Here is a 26383-nt window from a genome sequence, read left to right as displayed (position 1 = left end):
GTTTGGGTTCAGCCGTGAAAGCATTCTGCGTAGGCATCTAGTGTGGCATTGTGACCATCAGGTGGGGACCACATAGAGTGTTTTTCCTTGTAGCATTGGATGGGTTGGAGATATGGCAGTTGTTCAGCAGCAGATTGTGAAAGGTTGTGAAGATGCTGTCTGTCCATCCAAGTTCTGTTCTAAGGCTGTATGAAAGTACTCTTTCAAATGCAAATGGAGAAAAAAGGCCTCTGAGTCACCACAGAACTGTATCATCTGTGTGGATTTGGTGGGGCAGAAGGATAATCTGAAAGAACTGATTCTTTTGCCAGATTGAGCGTGTGTTTTGAAAGGTTAACAATATTGCTGCTGCTGCTGTTCTTGTTATCTAAGCTAATCTATTTTAATTAGGTGACGTTATGATGAGGCATAAAAAGATGTGATTTTGATGTAATGGAATGGTAGTTTGAACGAGAACACCTATTGTTTGTTATCATAGCCCATTCTTCAGAAAAAATTCTGGTGTGGAAAATCTACATACATAATATAAGGTACAAATGTGCAATACAACAGCAAGCTACATTTTATAATAGTCTGAGACAAATTTTCTGAAAAGTGCTTATTTATGAAGTAAGGAGGCATTTTTAGTGAAAAATTGGTGAACAGTTCTTTACAAAATCTTAATGGGAATATGGTGAATCCAAATATTCTCTTTACCAATTTGAATTCTCCCATAGAAAATGTGAATTAAAACAGATTCAAATCACTGGGTTAAGTCAGGAGTGAAAGAGTTAAAATGACAAAGTTCTGATTTCAAAACAAGCTTGTGGAATGAAGAAATCTAAATCGCACAGGCTTCCTTCCCTTATTCATCTCCATTTAGTACTGTACCTTAAATATCTGTTTTTTAAAACAAATTCTGCATTACCTATTATTTGGAAACTGGAAATTCTGATTTCCTGGTATGAGGGAGAGATATGTTGAGATATAAAGAAAAGGAAGGGACAGAGTTGCATTTAGAGGGGAAAAGTACTCAACTCTGAATAAAAGCTTCCTCAAGATCAGGACCAATCTTATTTTTTTAAACTTCTTGTTTTTCTATTTTTCTTTAAAATACAGGTTCAGTGAAGGTTACATTGTACAAATACTTTACAGCCACAAATAACAGAAGAAAAACTACTCAAATAGGAAAGTAGAACAGTTACAGCATTCATTGCTTTGGTACAAACAATGTAAACCAACTTCTTTTTGATAAATTGTGGTTATATAAAATTATAAGTGTGTATTTAGAGTGTTGATGTGCATTATTCTTATCAAAACCAATTCCTGATTCAGAATATCAGAATATAATAGAGAAAAGGAATCTACTTTTCTTGAAATCTGAAAGTATATGAAGGATTCTCCATTTCTCTCAACTAAGAAATTATTTTATCTGCTATCATACTTTCTATATTTTGGGGAAATGTTGCAGGTAAACATGTTGGTCCAAAGCAAAATGTCAAACCAAAAGCAGTACAATATGTTTTATTAAGACCAAAGCTTAACTTGACAAAAGCTTGATATTAAAATGTGTGGCTAGAACTTTTATTACTGTATGAGACTGTTGCTGTGCAGATCATTCTTCCTTTTCTTTACTCCAAAATTTGAGCTAGTTTTAACTTTCATTTTTCCTACCCCTCAGATGACAAAAGTAAGATCCATGTGCTAAAATAGCATAAAGTGTAGCAGTATGGGTCCAGGGCCTTTTTTTCTGGGAAAAGAGGTGGTGGAACTCACTGGGTACCATATGCGTGTGTGTGTGAAGCACACGTGCTCCCAGGACCACACGATGACGTCACTTCTGGGAAATGACATTATCACACAGGCCATGGCCACCTCAGGAGCACTCCCAAGCTCCACAGGGGGCCCAAATCAGCCTGGAACATACTGCTGCCACACGGGAGAGCGCTCCCTCACCCGGCAGCAGCCCAATCCTGGCTGTTTTGGGCCTGAATTGGCCTGGAATGGGCACAAAATGGCTGGATCAGGCCCGAATCACCCTGGAACGGGCCGCTGCCATACAGGGGAACCCTCCCCCCACCCAGCAGTGGCTCGATCCTGGCCATTTCAGGCCCGAATTGGGCCAAAACGGCCAAAAATGGCTGAAAAATTCTTAAAAATACCCAGTCATGTGGGTATTTTTAAGAGGTGCCAGAATGGTGTTCTGGCTGGAAAAAAGTCCTGGCTGGGAAAAAAGCTAAACCCACCCTAAGAACCCAACACCAAGGGCATTCTGATGCTACTAGTTGATGTCCAATGGCCCATTCCATGGAGGAGGAATAAGTGACACCCTCTGCCAAGATTTAGGCCAATAGTGACATCACTAGTGTCCACATTAAAACCCTCCACTGGCGCATGCCACTGATGGCCTAATGAGTAATTCACACCTCTTGGGCATTTTGACACAGAATGTACTATCACTGTCTTACAGCTCTAAACATAAAATTGTGTCTTGTGTATATGTGTGGTGGAGAGTGCCCTCAAGTCATAGCTGACTTATGGCGACCTCTGGTGGGGTTTTCATGGCAAGAGAGTAACAGAAATGGTTTGCCATTGCCTGCCACTGTGATCCTGGTCTTTGTTGGAGGTCTCCCATCCAATTACTAACCAAGACCAACCCTGCTTAACTTCTGAGATCTGATAAGATCAGGCTTACCTGGGCTATCCAAGCCAGAGATGCCTTGTATATGTGCATATCCATTAAATACTGGGGAATCTACATTTGGCTGGCTGAAAAAACATGGTGGTATCTGGGGATCCAGGTTCCTTTAGACTTGAGAGATTTGCTTAAAGTTAACCATAAGGAGCTAAATAAAATAATAAGGGATGTGCTACACATATGGAATGACAAAAACTTAACATGGTTGGAAAGAATCCATGTAATTAAGTCCTTTGTACTTCTGAAATTCCTGTTCTACTTCAGGGCAATTACAATCTCAGTTCCAAAAAAACTTTGGAAGGCATGACAAAAAAAATCTGATGAATTTTTAATGGAATTATAAGAAACCTAGAATGAATCAGCACGCTATGTTTATGCTGGTCAAATTGGGGGGGGGGGCTGCACGCCCAAACCTAAGACATTACGCTGAGGAGATCATTTTGTCTAACTTGGCCAAGCAATACAGTTCAAAGTATGGGGCTGCTTGGAAGGAAATAGAGGAATGCTATCTGAGAAAGGCATCACTTAGAATATTAATGTGGAGAAAACCAAAGGAACGCCCAGACACTGTCACACTGAACATGTTGTTAGATAACACATTAAGGGTCTGGGACAGGAGATGGAGAGATCCAGCTCCTAGTCTCTCTCCACTAACCAGCTTCGTGGGCCAAAATTGGTTTTCACTAGGTGTTTCAAAAGCTTCTTTTTAGGTCTAGAAGTCAATAAAAATAACCAGATTCTTTGACCTACTCAACAAGGGTTGATTGCTAACTAAATCAAAACTGGAGGAAAAGATTGGTTTGAATCTCCCCTGGTTTGAGTATTTTCAAATTAATCACTTAGTGGGAAAACCTGAGATACAGACCCAAATAACTAGGTCTCTAACAGAATTTGAAAAAATGCTGCTAAATGAAACTAAAGGTCAGGAAAAATCTCACAAATATATAAAATCTTAATTTCATCCAGTAAACCCTTAATGTATAGGTATCAAAAATGTGGACTAAAGACTGTCAGACAGAAATATCAGAAAGGCAACAGAACAAGGTGTGGAGCTCTGAGATTTTTACATCTAAATCACTCAACATCCAAATGCAAGCATATAAAGTTCTATTTAGATGGTACTTAACTCCAGTTCAATTGTATTATGCAAATCCTGAACTGTTGCCTTTATTTTGGAAATCTTGTGGAGAACTAGGGTTGTTTATGTACTGCTGGTGGTCCTGCCCAAAAGTAAAACTGTTTTGGCAAAAGATATTCCATCAGATCCATGTTATCACAGGATACAAGTTCCCAGGAAACCCTGTGACAGTTTTATAAAATTACTGGTCTGATTCCAACATAACCCTGGTCAGACAAGAACTGATACCTAGCCTTCTTTCGGTCACTACGACAGTGTTAGCATCCAAATGGAAAAGTCCTAGTCTCCCCTCTTTACATCAGTGGTACAATAGGATATGGGAATATTTAATCTTTGACAAAATCTCTGATACAATTAATTCAGTAGTCAATCCTGGCGCAGAGTCCAAACTGTATGAGAAATGGTACCCTTTAATAGAAAGCATGTCAAATAATGTATTGTCAAAGGCTTTCACGGCTGGAGAACGATGGTTGTTGTGGGTTTTCCGGGCTGTATTGCCGTGGTCTTGGCATTGTAGTTCGTGACGTTTCGCCAGCAGCTGTGGCTGGCATCTTCAGAGGTGTAGCACCTCTGCTACACCTCTGAAGATGCCAGCCACAGCTGCTGGCGAAACGTCAGGAACTACAATGCCAAGACCACGGCAATACAGCCTGGAAAACCCACAACAACCATGTCAAATAAGATTATTGATCCTGAGTATTGCAAGAGTCTGAGGTTTATGGGTTTTTTCTTTTGAAAGTTAATCAGTTAATATTCCGTATGGTATGACTAAACATTTTAAACTATGTTACACTGAACAACATGTAATCATCTACAGTTTCATGTAGAGTATGATGTTTGTCCATGTTGGCATTTGGTTATATCAATTCTTGTATGTTTGTACATTTTACTGATTAAAATTTTAAAAGTTAAAATATGAGAATCTATGTTGCGCATTCAGTCTACTTAAGAAAAAATGCAATCAAGTATTGCATGAAAGAAAAAAAATCACTTACTGTCTAAACTTAGGAAGGAATAGAATTTTTTACACTGAACCGAGCCCAAAGTAGTAGCTGCACAGTTCATCCAGAGACCTTCATAAATCCAACTTGCAGTAATAATAGAGTTTGCTGAACTGGAACTTTTCCAGCTGTTGGACACAGTGGCAACAAGTAAAATAATAAAACCCGAAACAGCCAGAAGTAATGCAGAGATCTGAAAAGATGTTGATGCCATTCTTCAATGAAAAGTTAGTTCTTGAGGAATCTTCTTGACTCACAGATGCTGATACCAGGTGCCTATTCTAAATGTCAATTTTCTGGCAATAGAGATCAAATAATATAAACATTAATTATATTATTCAGAGCTATGCAAGAAAATAAATGTACAACAATGAAAACAATAGTTATTCTTATGTGATATATATATATAATTAAAGGTTCTTTCCTACATCAAAATGTTCTTTTAGCATTCCACATGCAGTATGCATTAGGTAGGTTTTTCGTGCATTTATGTACAATTATTTTGTACATTTCTAATATATTTTGAACCAATACTCCAATTAAAAGATCGGAATAATTCACCAACTTTGCTGAAATATTTTATATAGATTAAAATTTCCGACAACCAGAATGTTGTACTTACAGCTGTAAACCTTTTGTTCCCTGGTACATGTTCTAGTGCAGAGTTGCATCAGCAGGCCATGAGGGTCAGTTCTGGCAAATAGAAAATTGTTTTGTAATGCTTTAGGACCTTTCCCCCTTCTGCTAAAAATCAAGGTTTCCCAGGCAGATCATTGACTTCATTGGTCAACCACCTTAGACAGTAACCAAGGTCAATCACCCTAGACAGTGAGTAATAAAGACTGCAGTACTTCAGCTGAAAATTTTCTAAAGAAGGCTCCAGCAAGAAGTTGCTGAATAGGAATTCATGTGTGGAGGTGCTACTATTAGACTTGGACTCAGTAGGAACTTCAGATAGCTCACTACAAAAAGTAATCATTTGTCTTTACAGGTTCCAATATACTATTCAGATTACATAATGTAACACACTTTCAGCACTTTCCTGAAGTAGGGGGGCGGTGCTCAGGGAGCTGACTAGCCACTACACTGGGATACCTTAGATATATGCCAGAGTAACACCTCATTGGTGTAGTGCCATAGCCAGGCAGTGGCATGGCAACAGTGCAGGGCAGTGTAGGGTTGTCAGTCCCCCACTGAAGGCTGGGGGATTCCCCGCTCCCACCCTCCACCCCCTGCCCCCGCTTATCTGGCCGGCGGGGGAGGAATGTGCCTCCGAGGGGCGCACTCCTGCAGGCCCGATCTGACCCAAATTGGGCCACTGCAGAGTGCGGAAACAGTCCTGCACTCCACAGTGGCCTGATTCGAGCCCGAATCAGGCCAGATTGGGCCACCATGGAGCGTGGTAGCACTCTCTGGGGCGGCTGTGGCCCGCGCAATGATGTCACTTCCCAGAAGTGATGTCATCACGCAGGCCAGAAGGACGCACACGTAGCGTGCACATGAGGAAGAAGTGAGCAAGTGTGTGTGTATTTTCGAGGACCCAACTCTTTAAAAACCTGCATGTCTAGTTTGACACTATGTCAACTCCCTAAGCTTAGCCTCTTCAGCTTGGGAATGTCCCTTAGAAATGGCAGAAAGTTATGCCAGCAACACCTATGGTACAACCCATAGACACCCATACAATGGAAAAGGCAAAATGCCCCCTCCCAACTGTAGTCGCACCAGGAAGCCCTGACATAGCCCAGAATGCTAAGGCCACAACCAATCACATAACTTCCCAGGAGCTACCAGCCCATTGCTCTGCTCCCAATTACATAAACCTGAGCTAGGATGCTCCATAGTTTAGATGGTAAGGGATGCAGCATGGGGCTCTCCCTCTGAGGCCTCTGATGTTCATATGCTTGCCATTGCCTTGCCTTGCCTTGCCTGGGGTGAGGGAACTCCTACCCCCATCTGCTGTCCCAGCCCTGCTCATCTGGCCAGTGGGGTAGGGGAGGCATGGGGTGGGGAGAAACTAGAGTTGCCAGTTCCCCAGTGGGGGCAGAGACTCCCTCAGTCCCAGCCTCTACCACCCTGTCACCACTCACCTGGCTGGCAGAGGGAAAAGTGGAGGGCAGACCTCCTGGGACATGCTCCCAGCCTGGTGACGTCACTCCCACTTTGGTGGTGGTAGCAAAAGCACAGAGAGGGCACTTAACATCACTGAGGGTGCACTTAGCACTAACACCCAAGGGGGACAGCAAACTCCATGCTGCATGGCTGACTTGTTTCATCTCATGTCCCTTGCAGATACCCTATTTCCAGAGATAAACTGAAGGGGCAATCACACAGACATGTGAGCAGGGGCAGGAACCCAGGAGCCCTGGGCCAAGCGTCTGCCCTTGCTGCCACCACCTCATTGCACACAGTCCAGTAGCTGACTCAACACAAGCCCCCACACCTGAGGCTAGCAGTGTGTGTATATTTGGGGCATCCTGAACCAGGCCCACCCAGCAGCACACTTTGTGTCACGTGACAGGGCATACTCCCAGGAAAGCATACCCGGGATAACCCTGTGGGGGCAGGAATGCTGCCGGGGTGGGGGTGGGGGCAGGATAGCCCCGTGTGTGAGGGGAAAATTTCCTGCCAGGCATGGCTGTTTTGGGCACAGCTTCTGTGCTGTTTTTCATCACTGCAGATATTTCTGTTTGGTATCTGTGCACATGGCAGATCAACAGGGAAGAGATGTTGGAGGATGACCAGTTCCCGTCACTCTGCACAAGGATTGCCAGATCCCTATACCCTCCCAGTGGGCGGAGGGGGGGCACTTACCTTGTGCCAGTGGTGTGGTCTTCTTTGCACTCCAGCACTTGCATGATTAATAGTCAGGGTGCTTTTCCTCCTTGGACTGCTGATTCTTACCTGTAAATATGCCCCCATTTCCCTCAGAATCTGGATTTATTTAACATTTTGGAGCCCAGCTGGGCACCAATCTAGTTTTATGAGTTGGTAAAAATTGTATTTATGCACTCCATTTGTCACATTCATAATTTCATATCACTTGTCTCCCTCAACTTCGTCAGATGCATCTGACGAAGAGAACTGTGGTTCTTTGAAAGCTCATGCTACAGTAAAGTTGTCTAGTATTAAAGGTGCTACTGGACTCTACTATTTTGCTACTGCAGACTAACACGGTTAACTCCTCTGGATCTTACATATCTATGTAACACTGTAGCATGCAGCTTTTCACCCAGCCTACCAGAATCCCAAAGTGTGCATAGGTACCACATATTTGTTCAAAAATGGCAATGTTGTCAGAACCCTGTTTCATTGTACCTTCTTTGGCCCAAAACTGCTATAGGGATGTAAACTAAGACTATACTAAGTATTCCTGCACACATGTATCTCAAGACTCTCATCTTAAATCTGATAACCAGCTGACTGCCTAAGGATGCATAGAGGCTAAAGGATGATATTGTTACATTTAGTTCAACTTTACATTGTGCTGCAGTGCAGGTTCTTTTGAGAATTCTAGCAAGAGCAAGAAAAACAACGCACACATCCAGGTTAGATTTACAAATCAAACCAGTTTATTAGTTAAAATAGCACAGAACACTAGCAACACCAACCAATCGAAAGCATACAAAACATGTCCTATTACCTCACCCACAGGAATTAAGGACATTAACTCAAGCTACAGAGTGACCAGTTGGTCACTTCAGAGACAGAGAGTCCGTCTGGTCTTCTCAGGGATTGTAATGGGAAGCCAGCACCCATGGTTCTGATTAGCTTTGTTCCTGCTGTGGTTTCAGAGTGTAGAAACAAGCTTTGTCTTTCTGTCTGCTCTTCTCTCTCCCTGGATTGCTCTGAGCTTCCCTGGGCAAGATGGTCTATTTTAAAGCAAAATGTTTCTATTGTTTTCAATGTTTCAGTTACTCCACTTCCTTGCAACTGTTCCTTCTGTGCCCTATTCTGACCACATGGTGTTCAAGGCAAACATGTGAAGCAAAAGCTTTAGCATAACTTTAACAATCTCTATTCATTCCTGTCTTACCTTCCTTCAGATTATTCTTGCAAGCTGCTTCAGGCAGCAATTCCTATTCTAAAACTGCTTTAAAAAACCCCCAATTTCCCAGCCATTTATGCAAGAGACCCTCCTAGATACCTTGGCTGGTTTAACCACAAGTATCTTCTTTTTTCTCTTGCTTTCAGATATTTACCAGAGAGTCTTTCAGCAACTGGCTACGTCCAGTTCTTAACCACAAATAAGCAAACCCTTTTATCGATACACAGGCCTCCTTTTTCTCAGCTTCAGTCTTCGAGTTGTTAATTCCTTAGCCAAGGTCCGGGGTCCTTGAATTCCTGAAGTTTCACGTGCCCCCATTACAAAAATATACTTCCACCTGCTGACCCCTGAAATCTGTGAAGCAGGTTCTGTGGTGTCCTTCAGCAACCAATCCAAAGTGAACTTCACGGATGGAGATGTGAACGTGACATTCTTCAATCAAAGCCAGTACGTGGCCATCTTCACCACACAACATATGATATAGCTTAAATATGCCCCAAATGCGCAACGGAAGGCCCTGTTTTGAAGGGGCAACCACAACGGGCAATTCAGCTTTGTAGGTGTGCGAAAGGGCTTTTGATAAGATGGGGGGACGACACAACGAATCACAATCACTTGAAAGTGGCGTCAGAGAGACCGAGCCCGCCGTGCAGTTGACAGCTCCTGATACAATCTTGTTTAATATAACGCTACCACATTCCCATCAGCACAGGAACCAATTGGACTAAATGGCCCGAAGCCTTTTCGGGGGCTGAAAGCAAAGCTTTTTCTTCGTTCGCTTTGCCGTGACGTCTTTATGCTGCGCCGGTGCTGCCGCTTCCAAGATGGTGGCCGGAAAGGTCTGGCGACCCGGAAGGATTATTTTGGGAGGTTGAGGAAAATGGCGTGGACCTGCTGTTCTCGCGTCTGGGTTAGACAAGAGTTATGGAACAGTGGGAATCGGGCACATAGGTACGGTAATACGCTTTCTTCTGGAGGAGGGTGGTAGAGTTCCGGGAAAGTTGACTTGGATGGGAAACACTGGACGGTAGATGCTTTAAGAAGAACAGCGAAAGTAAATGTCCTGAGTGTGAATGAGTCGTTGGAGTAGGATTGGCTCTTCTGGATCTAGCTAGAGTTTTTAGACATCACGGTTTTAAACGAACGAGCCTATGGTCAGGATTTAGGTTCCGCATACACTCCATGTATAGGAGCGGGTGAGGTAGAAGAAAAACTGCGAGTGAAGGTATGCCTATATGTGCTGAAGGGAGAATGCTGGCAAGAAACTGGCTAGTCCGGAGCGCTTCTTCCATCTCAATCTCAGGCTTTGTGTGTCGGTCAGTAGAAGGGAGCTGAGTGAACCACAGATCTGGGAATCAGTGGCAGTGAAGTGGGGGAGAAGGGAAACTTCTGTGCTACAAAAAATTTCCTTCATTTTTCTCCTGCATCCCAGAAACCTATCCATGAATCTGTGTTCCCAGTGCCTCACAATGAGGAGATATCTGGTTTGTGTCTCTGTTGTTTTAGAAATAAAATATAAGATGGGGTCCTGTATACAGTTTCATACACTATGCGCTATAACAGTTTAATATGAAAATAAATATGCATTTCATTTGAAGCTTCCTTAAGTAACTCTTTGAGGTCATGGAAAAACTCAAGCTGTACAAAAACGTTATTTGCACAGATGCAAGTTGCTGCCCTTGTTATATCAGTATACTTTTGCCTGTTTCTCCAAAGATTACACATTATGAAGAACAAACAGTTGATGTAGTCATTGCTAATAGGAAGTAATGAATTTCCGATTTGATGAGAATTAGCACATTTTTCAAGCTTCAGCTTTCTCCAGCTTTCATTTCCACAAATTTTCAGTTGTGAATCTCATAAGCATCATCATGTATGCAAACCTTGAACTTAATAGCTTCTGCCAGATACTGGTTTCACTTTCATTGCTGCCATGAAGGGTTCCTGTGTTTGTTCTTTGAAGTTCCTGAGTTTGTTCTTTAAGGTTTCATGCAAATCCAGTGGTAGTCTCCTACCCTGGAGACTATCAAAACTTAGTTTAGATAATTTGTTAAAGAATATTAGATGTGCTCACAGAAAACAGGACAATCAATAGCTGTTAACAAGGCTTTTTTTCTGGGAAAAGAGGTGGTGGAACTCTCTATTATCACATGTGCTCTTTGTGTGTGCATGCTCCCGGAAATGCGTGACGATGTCACTTCTGGAAGTGATGCCGCTTCCTGGAAGTGATGCCGCTTCCCAGAACCCAGTGCAATGCATTATGGCGAGATAAATGTTAGTAAGCTTGGAAAATCACACTAATATGAGAAAGAGTTTTTTTCCTTTCTGTATCCTCTACAAAAAGTGAAATCTTCTATTCCCTTTCCCAAACATTTCATGTCTTTGGAATGAAAGAGGGGGATGGGGCCTCTAAAAATCCAACTCTCCTCCCCCTCCCTCCCTCTCTCTCTCACTCAGAGAGGAATGAAAAGAAAGCAGAATGAACTCAAAGCAGCTGAGCCTCCTCTGCAGAGCCTGCGTGGTCGAAGGAGAAAGGAATCACGTGGGCAGATTCTAGAGCTGCTGGAACACTGTTCCAGAGTGTTTCCCCTCAAAAAAAGCCCTGGCTGTTAACCATGATGTCTTAGTAGAACCTCCACATACAGCATATCTCTAAACATTAGGTGCTAGTGCAGAAAACAGAGGAAGGCTATTGCTGTTGTGTCTTGTTCATAAGCTTCTCCAAAACATCTGGCTGGACTAGATGATCTGAGCTACAGGGTTCTTAATCTGTAATGTATTTTCAAGGAGAGAGCTACATATCAGGAGAAGGGATCAGTCAGTGTTTTCTGCTGTTACTTGACTCATCCATGGTTCATGCAGGAATGATTTTTTGTTTTAATCATAAACTTAGGTGATTCCCAAGAAGAGAAATGTGTACAGAAGTCTGGTGAACCAAATGACTGGTGGTGGGGGGGAGTGGTTCAGATGCTCTTTTGCCTTCATCATCATCCATTCTTGGACTTTGAACATGCAAATCTAGCTGTTATAAGTAACTATTAGAATGTTATAAATAACACCTAGGCTTTAAAAAATTTTCTGAATGAAAAAAATGACTAGGCAAAGTTGCATGAAGTTTGGAACTCAAAACAGGTTAAAGCTTGTGTATCCTTGGAACCATAGTTTATATTTGATAAAAAGTGAGTGAAAAATATTCCAAACTTGATAGTGTTGGGGAATGATGTGAGATATGCCATTGTTTTTTGGAGTGGGGTGGCGATTATATATATTCCAAAGGATAGGAGGAGGGAAATAAACTTAATGTTGTTTTTATTTAACAAGGAGTTTTCAGTGAAGAAGCAAAATGACCAATCCACTTTCCTGATACTCTTATTTTAATTTGATTTAGCATTTTAACTCCTCTTACTTGTTAGATGCTTTTTTCTTAAGAAACTTTTAAATACAGTCTGTAGTACTAGCATAAAACATTTGCCTGTGTGCACTGATATCATGGAAGCTTGATACCCACAGGAGTGTGAGCGGTGGGGCTGGCAAAAGAAGGAATTATTTACCCTGGGGGGAGGCTCTTCTAAAACTCTTCTACTATCTGGAATGCACTACTAAATGCCCTTTGAGAATGGTGGGTTAATTTTTGTTGTCACGATCCAGGTCCAATAGCACCTTAAAGACCAAGCTATGAGTAAAAGCTTCCTTCATCAGATCTGATGAAGGGAGATTTGATTCTTGAAAGCTCATACCTTGGAAATTTAAGGTGCTGTTGGACCTGAATCTTGCTCTTTTACTCCACACCAACATGGCTAGTCAATGGAAACTATTTTGTTGTTATGATTTTCAGGATGTTGAAGTATGTTTTACTTATAAACATGGAGATTTCCAGTTGCACCACCTCTTGAGAACCATCAATTGGAAAGCCGGATAACAAATGTATAGATTATGGTAACAAATAGTGCCTTGAAAGATAAATAGGTAGAATGCTGAATCAGCTGAGACCAGAAGATACATTTCCTTGGTAGCTCAAGATGTGCTTCTAAAAAACCTGACAAGCACTCTCGCTCAAAGTTGAAGAGGTAGAGAAAGCGAAATCTTAAAGAAATCCTAACACTCCAGAGTGCTTGAGAAGATACTTTTTTTGTCTGATAATCTAGTATTTCTTCACATGCAGGAGACATTTAAAATGAGTTCCTTTTGTGTTTGGTATGTATTATCTTGGTCAGGTCTACCTTGTATACACAACAAAGAAATGGTTTCAGAAGACCAGCACAGAAGAGCAACTTCCAAAGGCCTAACTCAGGAACCAGTACCAAGCCACAGAGAAGAGGTTTGTCTCCTCCAGTAGAGGATGCAGTCTTTTCAACACCTCCTCGTTCAGTGAAGAAGCTTGTGAAGCCATTCTTCTTCACAGTTGGGGTAAAAATGCTTTCAGTATGTTACAGCACATTAACAGCTATCTTTTGTCACTGATACAAACTGATTTATTAAAAGGAAAGATATAGTTTGTCACAGAACAGTGTTGTCTAGACTAGAGGTTGGATTTCTGCAGGCAGAACCATTACAGCACTATGGTGTTCATCAAAATTCTCCAGCCTGTGCCAGGCACTGGATGCTTGTACCAAACAGAGTCTGGCAATTATGAAGATTGTAGTTCACATTTAAAGGCCACAACAGTTCATTAAATAAGGAAATTTTAATGTTTTTTGTAATATGGATCATTTGTAATACGGATCCTGTGTAGTTGTGACCATGCAGGTTCTGCAATCCTGTTGTGCCACCTTGAATGTTTGGAGTGCTCAGTTCTGTACCTACTATCTCCCCCTCATCTTGTTGAATTGCATACCATGATTATAAATATATTTATAGTTTTCAGGCTGTGCTTTCGGGTCAGCTGCTATTTGGCAATATGAATCTCTCAAAGCAAGATTCCAGAAGTATTTTGAAAAAACTCGATCAAAGTGGATGGATAGGATGAAAATACGCTCAGGGCTGAACATCAGAAGGGAGGTATGAGGAAATTGCTCTGTACGTTAACACAAATTTTGTTCTTGAGAAACCATGCATTAAAAAACAAATGCTGTGTGCCAACTGGTAAATCAACTGTTCATTGTTCTAGACAAGTTCATGGACATTTTCCCTGTTGTGTCTTAATATCTAGGGAACTTCACTAGTTACCTTAACTTTGCTAGTGAATCTCAAAGAAAATAATTCCAGCTTTGTCTGGAATATTGTATTGTATAAAGGAGTCTAAAAACTGCATGGATTGTACAGTCACAGACAGCACACTTATTTCACTTTTACTGCATCGTGTTTATGGTATTTTGATTATTAGCAATCTCCATAATGGCTGTGGAACTGTAATAGGGTGCTTGTGCATTCCATGAGCATATTACCTGCTTTGGTAGTTCACATTGTGCAATTTATTTATTTAGAAAATGTCTGTGCACCTCTCCATGGTAGCTGCTTAAGTTGGCTTACAAAATAAAACATAATAATGCAATACAAGTAGTTAACAATTTGAAACCCAGCCAGGGCATAAAAACAGAATAAAACTTTGAGTGCCTTCAAAAGAGTCCCTATTACTGAAAAGATGCATAGAATCCAGGACTAGTGGTTTTTTAAACCATCCGCTTAACCTTATACCCTCGGAATGTTCCTGTTTTTAAAAAATCGGAAAAGAAAGTAGTGTTCCGTTGCTTCCACTCCATATGGGCCCTTAATAACTTTTTCTTTCTGCCCTTTTTAGGCACTTTGAGATGCTTCAGTTTCTCCTAGGACATTATTTATTATTCTCCTACAAACCCCAAATATATCACAGCATAACACATAGGGTAGGACAGAAAGTTCAGATCTTGGGACAGATTGGTACGTTTGATAAAGTTTGGCTTGATAAGAAATAAGATCGTGTGGATCTCAACTGAAAAAAAGTTATTTCTATCAAGTTCTTTACTCTCTGGGGTGGACTCTATACTTAAATTTGTTAGGGGCTTCTAAAAGTCCATTTCAAAAACCATATACAAGGACGTAAGAGGCAGCTAAGCAGACTGAATTGCCTTCAAACACATGTGACTTTAAAGAACAAAGAAGCAGGAAACGAGAATTTATTCCACAGCAGAAAAAAATGCCTTAGCAAATCAATCTCCAAAAGCATGGGGTTGCTATATTCCAGTCCCCCAAATCTGGATTGCCTAATGTGCTTATTATGCAAATCACACATTGTTGGATGTTTCTGGCTGTTTGATTGCGTTGTTTTACGGTGTGTAATCTGACTTGAGCTTCAGTGAGAGAGATGGGCCATAAATAAATATAGATTAATAATTACACTGTCTACGAGTTGCTCTGTGTCCGCTTAAGGCAACTACCTCAAAGGTGGGGAAGGATCAAAGGAAGCATCTTCTTTACCTGTCTATGTGCTCATGCCAGTGTTTACCCATGCTTTTCTCAAGAGCAAAACTAGATCAGGAGGTTAGTGGGATCTGCAGTTTAAGAGACAAGGGAACATGTGGGGTTGCTATTCATAGGTTTACCTCAAACAACTGAAATACTAGTCTGATTGGAAACTCACATGAGGATCTGAAATTTTCCTTTAACAGGATACTTTTGCCCATTCTCTTTCAGATTCACCTGTGGTGGAAAACACTGAGTGAAGGGCAGCGTGCTGTCTCAGGTTTGTGTTAGCTTACAAGTATTAGACATTCTCGGGAAGAGAGATGTGGCAAACAGGTACAGTATGTCACTAGATGGCTGTTAAACCTAGGGCAGTCTTGCCCACTTGTATGCTTACTTTGCTTTTGTAAATATTTATTTAAGCTTTTATATGCTGCTTTTTTCTCCACTGTGAACCGAAAGCAGCTTAAAAAAAATCTCAAAATATAATTTCAACAAATAAAAAAGAGAAAACAAAAATATACAGCGTGGGTTCCTAACTGGTCCTAGATCTGCTGGGCAGTTAACTCACAGCCACAATCTGCAAGCCTTGGACTCAGAACCAAGGGCCAAGAGCCCTTTAGCTCTTGCCTAAAGGCTCGCATCTCTGACCATGGCCAGGCTTTTAGTACCTTCAGTCTCATGGTGAACAGAAGCTTTGCATGAATGTTATTAGCAGGAATGTTAGTAGCAGGAATATTCCCGAACATTCCCTCCTCCAGTACTCTTTGAGCTAATATTATGTACATCTTTTATTGCTCCTGGTAATTTCTGTGTGATGTGGTGGCATATTGCAGTCAGATTACTCCTAAGGGGTTATTACTTACCTGTTCAGATGGAATAATTCTGTCTTCTAATGCACTTGTATAGTTGTTAGTACTGGAGTCTGTTGTATACTAGGATATCACAAAGAATTTGCTTTTATGCACAGTTATTAGGTGTGTATTTAAAAAGTCAGCGACTGAAAAAAATCAACATTCCAAGAAGAAAATAATGATTACTTATCTAATTCAGGATATTCCCTTCCTATTTCTTTAAACAACTAATTTTACTTTCCTCCTGTATTTTCTCAATCATCAGGAGGAAATTTCAAGACTTTATCATAATCATTACTCAAATCTCTAATTGAGTGATTAATTTCTTAAAACTGTCATATAAAACTGAATATAATCAGAAGGTGTTCTTATTAATAAACTATGCATAAGGGTTTGTAAGAGACATAAATATATTTCTGCATTTGTGCAATTGAATGCGAAAGCCATAATAGAACAAAATCAAAGTCTAAAAATTCTTCTTGTATTCAGTGCACCTTTTTAAAAGCCATTTTATGGTGGTGTATTTGCAAGAACAACTCTTGGGATGTATACATTGTAAACTGAATCATTTGTCTGGTTGGCTTCTTTATTACTAAACACTCTTTTTAAATTTGTAGGCATTATAGCAGCAAATGTCTTAGTATTCTGCTTATGGCGGGTACCTGCTATGCAGCGGACAATGGTAACATATTTTACATCAAATCCAGCTTCTCGTAAGTGTGCTGTAATTATAACACAAAATTGGTGTAAATTGTGTTTTTACATTTTTTTTAATTGACGCTTGTTTTGGCTCAAGGAAAGGGATTCAGCAATACACACTGCTTCAGAATTCAGAAACAAATTAATACCTGCACAAAGATATTGCTATAATTACTGCCACAATATTAAAGCCCAGAATGAATATCTTATACATTTGAAACTTTCTTCTTGGCTTGTGGTGGATTGGCTGGGTTAGAATTGTACGTAAGAACGTTAGGTATTCTTTTTGCCCTTGAAAGTATGGAACTCTTCATTTCTTGAATGAACAATTCTTTCTTTGAAAAGACAGATGGGAGGGAGACCCATGACCTCAAAACTGGATAGATTCCATGTCCATGGAATACTAGTTATCCACTCATTTTACGGTTGAGACTTCTGACACAACTGTGGGTTCAGCCCTGAGGAAAATATTGTGAAAGAGATTCTAGTTCTTATTTTTTAAAAAGTAACAAGATATCAGTCACAAGCAGTAGGATAGATTTTCTGAAGGAGATGGATGGGCCATGTGATGACAAGTGCTTGTACAGAAGGGAAAGGAATACTCATTTCTTGTTTCTGCTTCTGTAGCATAGACAATGTCTTTTTATTTTATGTGAGGCTTTTGAAAGTGATAAAAAGAAACTAATCTATCAGAGCTTTAGTGACACATCTGATCGCTGCTCTTTCTGAAGAGTATGCGGTGCCATGGACTGTGAGTTACTTTGAAGCTTCTGAAACTGAGGTTTTTCTGTATCCATGCACACAGTCACCTTTTACCCTAGGATTCTCATTGTTCCCGGGTTTTTGGATCTGCACAAGTGGGCTACCTGCTGGTATTAAATATATGATTTAAAAACTGACACACATAATGATCGTAGAGATGTCTCTTCCCCTCCACCCACAGTGTCATATAGCAGTTAGAATGCTAGTCGTTTTTCATTTTAGAGGTGCAATACTTAATGGTTTTGGAAACCCAGCTATGACATATCTACGCGTTCGCTTGTCAAATTTTCTCTTAACAGCTCAATTTGTAAATGAAGAGTGAATATAGTAATGAAACATTCTAACAGCTTCCCCTCTTTTTACCCAGGAGTTTTGTGCTTTCCCATGGTGCTGTCTACCTTTAGTCATTTCTCATTTCTGCACATGGCAGCCAACATGTATGTTCTGTGGAGCTTCTCAACCAGTATAGTTTCTCTTCTGGGACCTGAGCAGTTCATGGCAGTATACTTCTCTGCTGGTAATAAACTCAGAAGCTTTGTTATATTTAGATGTTTAATTCTACACTACTAAAATCTTGTTAAATGTGGCTAATTTTTGCCAAGTACTTTGCATTGTATCTTGGGGGAGAGGTTGTGACTGAGTGGTAGAGCGTCTGTTTTGCATGCAGGGAGTGCTGGGTTCCTTCCCTGGCATCTCCAGGTAATGTTGCCAGGCAGTAGGTGATGTGAAAGACCTCTGCCTGAGAACCTGGAGAGCCACTGCCAGTCAAAGTTTACAGTACTGATCTTGATAGACAGTAGGCTCATGTGTTCATCTTATGAATTTTTTTTTAAAGTCTTACTGAAAAAAATTGACACAATGGCCTTTTAAAAATTATCTTGAAATAAGAAGCTCACACAGCTGGCTCTATGAATCATTGGGGCATCAGGGGATTATCAAGGCCCAGTCTTAAAAAGTCAGGATAGGAGGATAGGACTTGTTAACCTTTGATGGTTGTGCAGAAGGTAAAATCTTTAGGAGGTGCCAGTTTCCTAACATCTGTGTGACAATGGTACTTGCCAAAATTACCTCATTTATATAACAATAAAGAAGGCAGACACATTATTGCAATAACATTAAAAGTGGATCTTGCATTGCAAAGTGGGTTTTGTATCTGAAACACTGAAGACTGCATATAGATGTAAGGTAAGGTAAAGGTAGCCCCCTGTGCAAGCACTGAGTCATTACTGACCCATGGGGGGACGTCGCATCCCAATGTTTTCTTGGCAGACTTTATTACGGGGTGGTTTGCCATTGCCTTCCCAGTCATCTACACTTTACCCCCAGGAAACTGGGTACTCATTTTACCAACCTTGGAAGGATGGAAGGCTGAGTTGGTTACTTGAACCCGGCTTCCGCCAGGATCGAACTCAGGTCGTGAGCAGAGCTTGGGCTGCAGTACTGCAGCTTACCACTCTGCGCCATGGGGCTCTTGCATATAGAAGAAGCAAGGAAAAAGAGGAGCCTTAAAAGCTCAGAACATGCTTTAAAGTCCTACAGTGAGGAGCTAAGGGAAAGGATAGCATTAGTCTTGATGCAGTAAATTGAGGCAAGTTTGAGAATAGAATATGCTTCATACCTTGCACATTCATTCTTGTCAGGCATGTCTCTGGAGAGGTCGCATATAAGCTTTCCAAATCACCTGGAGAAGTTTGTGCCTATCTTAAAAATTGCTTGTTTCTCCTTAGAAAAGCTTTAGTTAGATAATTGAGTGGGATGGCTAGTATAGAAAAGAGAAATATTCAACAGCCTCAAGCTACTCAGTGATGCTGGGCTTTGCTAACTAAATTTTAATTTTCTAGGCGTTATTTCCACATTCGCAAGTTATGTCTGCAAAGTAGCCACAGGAAGATTTGGACCATCACTTGGAGCTGTGAGTCCTGAATTCAAGCTAATCTACCTGCTTTTCAGAAGCTATTCTGAGCATAGTGTGTTAAGCGGAAATAAAGATACCTGGTGCTGGGGGAGAGGGGGATACAAGAGACATTAATGAAATCTGGGAGCTTTTCTTTAAGCTGAACTTACTCATCAAAGAAAAAAATTGGTTAGATAAACTTTCACTTTGAAAGTAATTTTATTGGATGTAATTTCATTCCAATATACATCTTTTAAGCCATTTGCTAAAGGAACGTTGCTAGTAATTTAAAACTTAGGGTTCTTGGTTCTTTGGGTTTTGAGCTTGCATAAGTAGAAGAAGAACTGGTTTGGCCAGCTGCATTGATGACTTAGACTTTCACGGTAAATGCTTATCTGGAAGCAAGATCCACTGGCTTTAATTAAATATGTTCTTAGTGTTACATAGGGTTACAGTTTCACTGCTTGACTGATCTTGTGTATGCTTAGTTTGAATTGCCCCTCCAACTTCAAAAAGATTTACTCCAAAACAAGGCTGCAATACTATGTGTGCCTAAGGCTGGACTGAACTTGGTGGGATTTACTAAGTAAACTTGCATAGGATCAGGCTACAAACTGGCATAGAATGGTAAACTTAGTTGATCTTGACAGTATTACAGCTAACTTGGATATGTTGTAACTGTTTTTATACAGCTTTTTGATTTTTCATGACAGTGTATTGTCGAAGGCTTTCACGGCCGGAGAACGATGGTTGTTGTGGGTTTTCCGGGCTGTATTGCCGTGGTCTTGGCATTGTAGTTCCTGACGTTTCGCCAGCAGCTGTGGCTGGCATCTTCAGAGGTGTAGCACCGAAAGACAGAGATCTCTCAGTGTCACAGTGACACTAGTGACCAAGTGACACAGTGACCAAACAACAGTGTCACAGTGACACTGAGAGATCTCTGTCTTTTGGTGCTACACCTCTGAAGATGCCAGCCACAGCTGCTGGTGAAACGTCAGGAACTACAATGCCAAGACCACGGCAATACAGCCCGGAAAACCCACAACAACCATCTTTCATGACAGTGTTTTGACATTGCATGTATTTCTATCCAGTCATTTTAGATCAAAGATCCAAAATGACTGGATAGATCTTTATCTGAGCAAAGATGCTGTGGTCTCTTAAATGATTTGTCTCAAAGCCTTTAATTGAAATAATTCCTTTCAAACTGCTGAGGAACGATATGGTGTTGGGGACTTTGAACCTGGTATAGCTGGGTTTCTGTAACATCCTTTCTCAATCCCCATATTATGTATGCTTGGACTTGGAATAGGAATGAGTATATTTCTATTCTAAAATGAAATGAATATACATTTGTGATGTTGTAAAGTAATAAGATAGGTCATGTGTTAATGTTAATTTAACTGGTATTTTAATGTAATTCTAGTCAGGTGCTATAATGACTGTCCTTGCAGCAGTATGTACAAAGGTGCCAGAAGCCAAGCTAGCCATAATATTTCTTCCAATGTTCACATTTACTGCTGGAAATGTAAGTAACTGTGGGAGTCCACCTTTCCTGTTTCTGCCTGTCAGTTACCTGAGTACACCTGTTTTATCAGTATTTCAAAGATGCATTCAATTTTAAATTTCAGTTCAGGAGACATATTCTCTGTTGTGTTGTATTCTGTTATGCTAACAAACTGTGTATATTTGCACCACACTGTTGCCTTTTTATTATATATGTATGCATTTATTTGTTAAAACATTTATACCCCATCTTTCAAGTTGGCTTAAAAACCATTTCAAGTTGGAACCAAAACAAAATAACACACCCCAAGTCTCTCCCTCCCCCCCTTAAAAGATGCTTGCCATTCACACCCCCTCAAAAGCCCTGTCAAACAAGCAAGCCTTGGAGCGCCTTTTGAAGATCTCCAAGGAAGAGGCCCCATCACCTCTTCAGGGAGCCCATTCCACAGATGAGGAGCCATGATGGAGAAGGCCTAGGCTCTGGTCGATGCCAGACAAGCATCCTAAGTGGTGGGATAGCCAATAAGTGGCTGCCTGAGGAGTGTAGTAAGCACCAGGGACATAGGGAAGGAGATGGTCCTTCAAATACATGGGTCCTAGGTCATGAAGGACTTTTAAAGGTCTCAACCAGCACCTTAAACTGAACTTGGAAGCAGACTGTCAGCCAATGTAGCTGTTTAAAAATTGGCAACATATGTTGTTAGTAAGCCCCTGACAGTTGTTGGCCTGCTGCATTATGGACCAGTTGTAGTTTCTGGGGTGTCCTCAGGGGTAGCCTCACATAGAGCACACTGCAGTAATCCATCCGTAAGGTTGCAGAAGCATGGATCATTGTGGCCAGATCAGCTGAATCTGGGTAACGAGAGAGTTGACACACCAGATGCAGCTGATAGAAGGCTCAAAGGGCAAGGCAGAGACCATGACCACCCCTAAGCTCTTGACCTGCTCTAAGAAAGCCATCTTCACTTCATCTAGAATATCAGCCTTCCCAACTACAATTAATCCCAGTCTTGTCTGGATTCAGTTGCAGCAGCACATGAACTAAAATTGATAAAAATATATTGCTAAAAGTTTAGGCTTGGTTTCAAATCCTACTTTGGATTGATTGATTGATATCATTTCTAGTCTGCCTTTCTCACTGAAACTCAAGGCAGATTACACAGTGTGAGATTAGTACAGTCAGTATCAATGACATTTCCATAAATGATGCCATAGGGTAAATAAATACAAGTTTACAAGGACATAGCATTAGCAAGAGTTGAAGAAATGCTGAAAGAGAACATAATTAGTCCTAGGACTGATATTAGACAACATGAAGCACAGGTAGTACATAGGTGTACATATTTAAAGCAACAGATAATAGGTAAGGCAACATAGTGGTGAAGTCTGTGGTCCCTAACTCATTAGCTAAGCATCTGAGACCCCCTCCCTACAATACTGCCTTCCTATCGGAGTAAAAAGCAATAATCTTCATGGGGTGTGACTCTGCACAGCAGACCCTCTTGCCTTATTATAAACTGCTTAGAAATTATTTCCCTCATTTCTCCCCCACCTCAGTATCCATATCCTAGTAGCAGGCATTTAATGTTTTAAAATACTGTTTTTTTAAAAAAAGAGCCCTTGAAGGAAAAAAATTTAAGATGGAGAGGGTCTTTCAAAAGTTAACTAATGGCAGCTTAGGCACAGCTTTAATATTCTAGCAGTCTTTTGTAAGTTTTCTGGCACAATTTGGCTGACTTAATGCTGCACTTTCCTAAATAAAAAAACTCTTTAATCTGCTAAAATTGACCTTTATTTTGCCATACATCTAGCACTTTGTTAGTCTGAGGGTCTTTGATCTCTTGTCCCCCTGCCTTACTTGTTGTGATACAGCTTGTTGCTGGTTAGCCTCTCCCTCCCTTCTGGAATTCTCCTGCTTTACCTTTGATGACCTAAGGCTTGGAGCAAATTATTTGCTTGGCCGACTGAGTCCAAGATAGAAGCCAAGGCTATAGTAACTCTAGACTCCAGTCCAAATCTAAGTGTGGCTCTTACACTTGCTTTTTATAAAATTATACATGGAATGGACAAAGTGGACAGAAGGAATTTTTTTCTTCTTTTCCCATAATAGAAGAACTTGGGACACCCAACGAAGTTGATGGGCAGTAAGTGCGGGACAAATGAAAGGAAATACTTATTTACTCAATGAGTAATTAAATTGTGGGGTTTTGCTGCCAGTAGATGTGGCGATGGCCATGAGCATAAATGGCACTAAAAGAGAGGCATGGAGGATCAGTCCATCAATGGCTACTAGTCATGGTAACTAAAGGGAACCTCCATATTCAGAGGCAGTAAACCTTTGAATACCCGTGATAGGAGGCAACAGCAGGGAAAAGCCTTGGCCTCTGCTCCTTGACTTGGCCATCCTGGGCAACTAGTTGGCTGCTGTGTAAAGCAGGATGCTGGACTAGATGGACCAGTGGTCTGGTCCAGCAGGGCTCCTATGTTCTTAAAGGTTGTTGAATATGCATAGTGGAAGAGAATTCAGCGGTGTGCAGTAGAGATGTTTTTTGAGAAAGATTCCGTAATTGTCCTGTTTTTGTTCTGCTGAAACACAAACTTAATGTTGATGTTATCTGTTGGAGTATTACCAATACCATACTTGTATACTTACTTTTAGGCTTTAAAAGCTATTATTGCAATGGACAGTGCAGGACTTGTTTTGGGATGGAAGTTTTTTGACCATGCTGCGCACCTTGGGGGAGCTCTGTTTGGCATGTAAGTTTTGTATATACTATGCTACTATGGTAGTGTGATACTACTTTATATTGAAAACAATGCTGAGAAATACAGTTCTTAAGTCACCAACATCATTATTGCTGAGATGGTCAGTTACTAGTCTCATGTTATTTATCTTGTAAACATTTGTTACATTATAATGCATCACATGATGGAATTTCAGTTGTGTTTGTGTTGCTTTAAGGTGGTATGTAACATTTGGGAATGAACTTATTTGGAAGAACAGAGAACCACTGGTGAAGGCTTGGCATAAAATTCGAACTCGGAGTTCAAAGAAGTGAGTCATGGATGTTGAATTTTAGAAGATGCTTGTACAGTCATGGCGTGCTACCCCAAGATCTGAAAATGGGCTAGTTACTGTGTTGTCACACACAGTATTGGGTACTGGGATCTTCAGTATCTAATTTGGCAACCCACACTTAAAAATAATTGCATTTTCTGATAGTGTGGCAGAACTGAAACAATAAAGATTTATCTTATTGCTTTATGAAATTAGTCTATTATCATGTTCTGGACTGTTTTTGTTTAATTTTACTTTTAATCAAAAGATAAAGCAGTTGTAATTAATAAGTATATTAGTCCCAAACCTGCAGAACAATTGTAACGTTACAGAACATGGCAACTCATTATTGCAAATGGGTATATTGAATTATGCCTTAGCATACAGTGCTAAGGATTTTTAAAAATACATCTACTTTGATATGATAGAATTTTAGTTCAGATAACTTCTGTTGTTATCTTTGACCTCATCTTACAGTGAAATTCTAAGCAGAGTTACTCCAGAATAAGCCCATTGAAATCAATGGGTTTAGTCTGGAGTAACTCTGTTCAGGATTTTGCAAGCTGTGTGTTTGACTTGAGTAGAGATCTGTGTACTGCAGCCCATAGCCACACATTTATACAGACCTAATGATGGCTGAGAGAATCAAAGAATGTCAGTGTTGAGCTGCAGCCTGCATTACAATGTATGTGATGATGGCATGTAGCTTTAATGGCAAACTAAACATGTAATGGGTATTTTTCACTTTTTAAAAAACAAAAGCAGCCTTGGATAGAAAAGTGGAGAGGAAGGGGTTAAGAAATATTTTCATCCTGAGGAGGCTGCTTTTTTAAAAAAAAGATTGTGGCAAAGGGAGGTATTTTTTACTCATTATGTTTTGTTTGGCTTAGTGGGATTATACATCAGGAGTTAGGACAATGATAGGTTATAACAGAATTGAAAACAGACTGAAAACAGTCTGATGGTGATCAGTTTTGATCCCACAAGATAGTTATGTACAGTGTGTAAAATATTGAATGGGATCTACTTGAAGCATTCCCAAAGGTTTCTGCATCCTCAGTAGTAGGATTTGAGTCCAGTGGCACCTTAGAGACCAACAGAATTTTCAGGGTAGAAGCTTTTGAGAGTCAAAGTGCTCCCGTCTTCTTTTCCCTTTTGAAGATGGGAACTTTGACTCTCAAAGGCTTATGCCCTGAAAATCTTGTTCATCTTTAAGGCGCCACTGGCCTCAAATCCTGCTGTTCTGCAGACTAACACGGCTACCTACTTGCATTCTCAATAGCATGTTTTACTTTCTGTGAACAACGGGGACACAAATGACTTTTGAAAGGACTCTCATTTTTTCAAAGTTGTTTTCAGTGTGACAGGGAGGGTTGCTGTTTAACAAACAGAAATTCCAGAGCCGACTTGCATATGGAACTGTTCTTCGGCTTTTGGCCATTGTTGGTAAAACATTGCAATATACTGCAACAGAAGGTAAATATAAACAGATCCTTCAATCACTAGAAAAATAAATAAAGAGATTTATAATTTATGGCTGAATAGACTCTTATTACTTAATTTTGATTGTCCCTGCAATTACTGTTTCGCTGTTCTAGCAAGAGCAGTGTCTTCTACCTTCTACACACTTTGGAGTCTGTTTTCACTTCATTTGTTTGTATCATAGTCTTTTGGATTGGGGTGTTCATTAAGTGACTCACGAAAGCTGTACAGGAATCAAAATTTTACAAAATCTCATTTTGGAAGAAGGCAATTGTTGCGGTATAACTTTTTCCAAAGAGTTTTCCCATTATTTTCCTTAGAAAGTAAGCCATGCAGTATAACTGATGGCAAATCTGAACAGGACCTAGAACTTAGTATGCAGGAGGAAGCACACTACACATACAGTTAGAATTTTGCTGTCATGGTTAGGATTTTACTGTCTTGGTTGCTAAAACTGGAGAAGGCAAAGGCAGAGAGCAGATTCTAGCTGACTGTGTATGTGATGTCATGGTCCACTATGGCATCATAGAGTGGCGGTAGCTGTATTTATAGTGTAGCAAATGCACACTGCTGAACTATACAACTCCTACCTCTTCCTAAGCAAATCACAGAGGTGATACTACCTTGCCAGGTGCAATCAGCAAGACTGCACATGAGTCTTTGCCTTCTAGAAGCTGTGGAACTGAGTCAGTTTGCCCAGAATAGACTCTGATTTTCCTCTCAGTAGAATGACAGACAGCCTGCTATCTTACCAATGGCCTTTTTCAGGCAAGCCAGCCTCCCAGTTATCTAGCATAGTGCTCTGCAAACTTTCTGGGAGGAATGAGACACTGATGTATTCTAAAATATACTTTGTTTTTGTAACTGGCAATATGTTAGTACTGTCCTA

General features: G+C 40.6%; 2 protein-coding genes across 2 annotated transcripts in view; one reads left to right on the top strand and one right to left on the bottom strand.

Annotated features, from left to right (window-relative positions):
• LOC129332929 (claudin-19-like) overlaps positions 1-5537 on the bottom strand; it is a 29053-nt gene extending 23516 nt beyond the window's left edge. Inside the window, exons 1-2 of the mRNA XM_054984248.1 lie at positions 5439-5537; positions 4811-5112 (exon numbers count right to left, since the gene is read on the bottom strand). Of these exons, the coding sequence (XP_054840223.1) occupies positions 4811-5030 (220 nt within the window). The 5' untranslated portion in view covers positions 5031-5112; positions 5439-5537. The remainder of the gene's footprint in view (positions 1-4810; positions 5113-5438) is intronic.
• Positions 5538-9535: 3998 nt separating this feature from the next.
• Positions 9536-25546, top strand: PARL (presenilin associated rhomboid like). Its single transcript, XM_054983531.1, has 10 exons — positions 9536-9812; positions 13076-13268; positions 13719-13859; positions 15471-15519; positions 16711-16806; positions 17922-18071; positions 19396-19466; positions 20875-20976; positions 23614-23711; positions 23917-25546. Exons 1-10 carry the CDS (start codon positions 9658-9660, stop codon positions 24011-24013), a joined length of 1152 nt encoding a protein of 383 aa, XP_054839506.1. The 5' UTR covers positions 9536-9657; the 3' UTR covers positions 24014-25546.
• Positions 25547-26383: the final 837 nt, after the last annotated feature.

This window comes from Eublepharis macularius, chromosome 6 (genome assembly GCF_028583425.1).
Source record: "Eublepharis macularius isolate TG4126 chromosome 6, MPM_Emac_v1.0, whole genome shotgun sequence".
Classification (NCBI taxonomy): domain Eukaryota; kingdom Metazoa; phylum Chordata; class Lepidosauria; order Squamata; family Eublepharidae; genus Eublepharis; species Eublepharis macularius.
The sequence above is the reverse complement of the archived record's forward strand: the minus strand, read 5'-3'. Positions and strand labels throughout refer to the sequence as shown.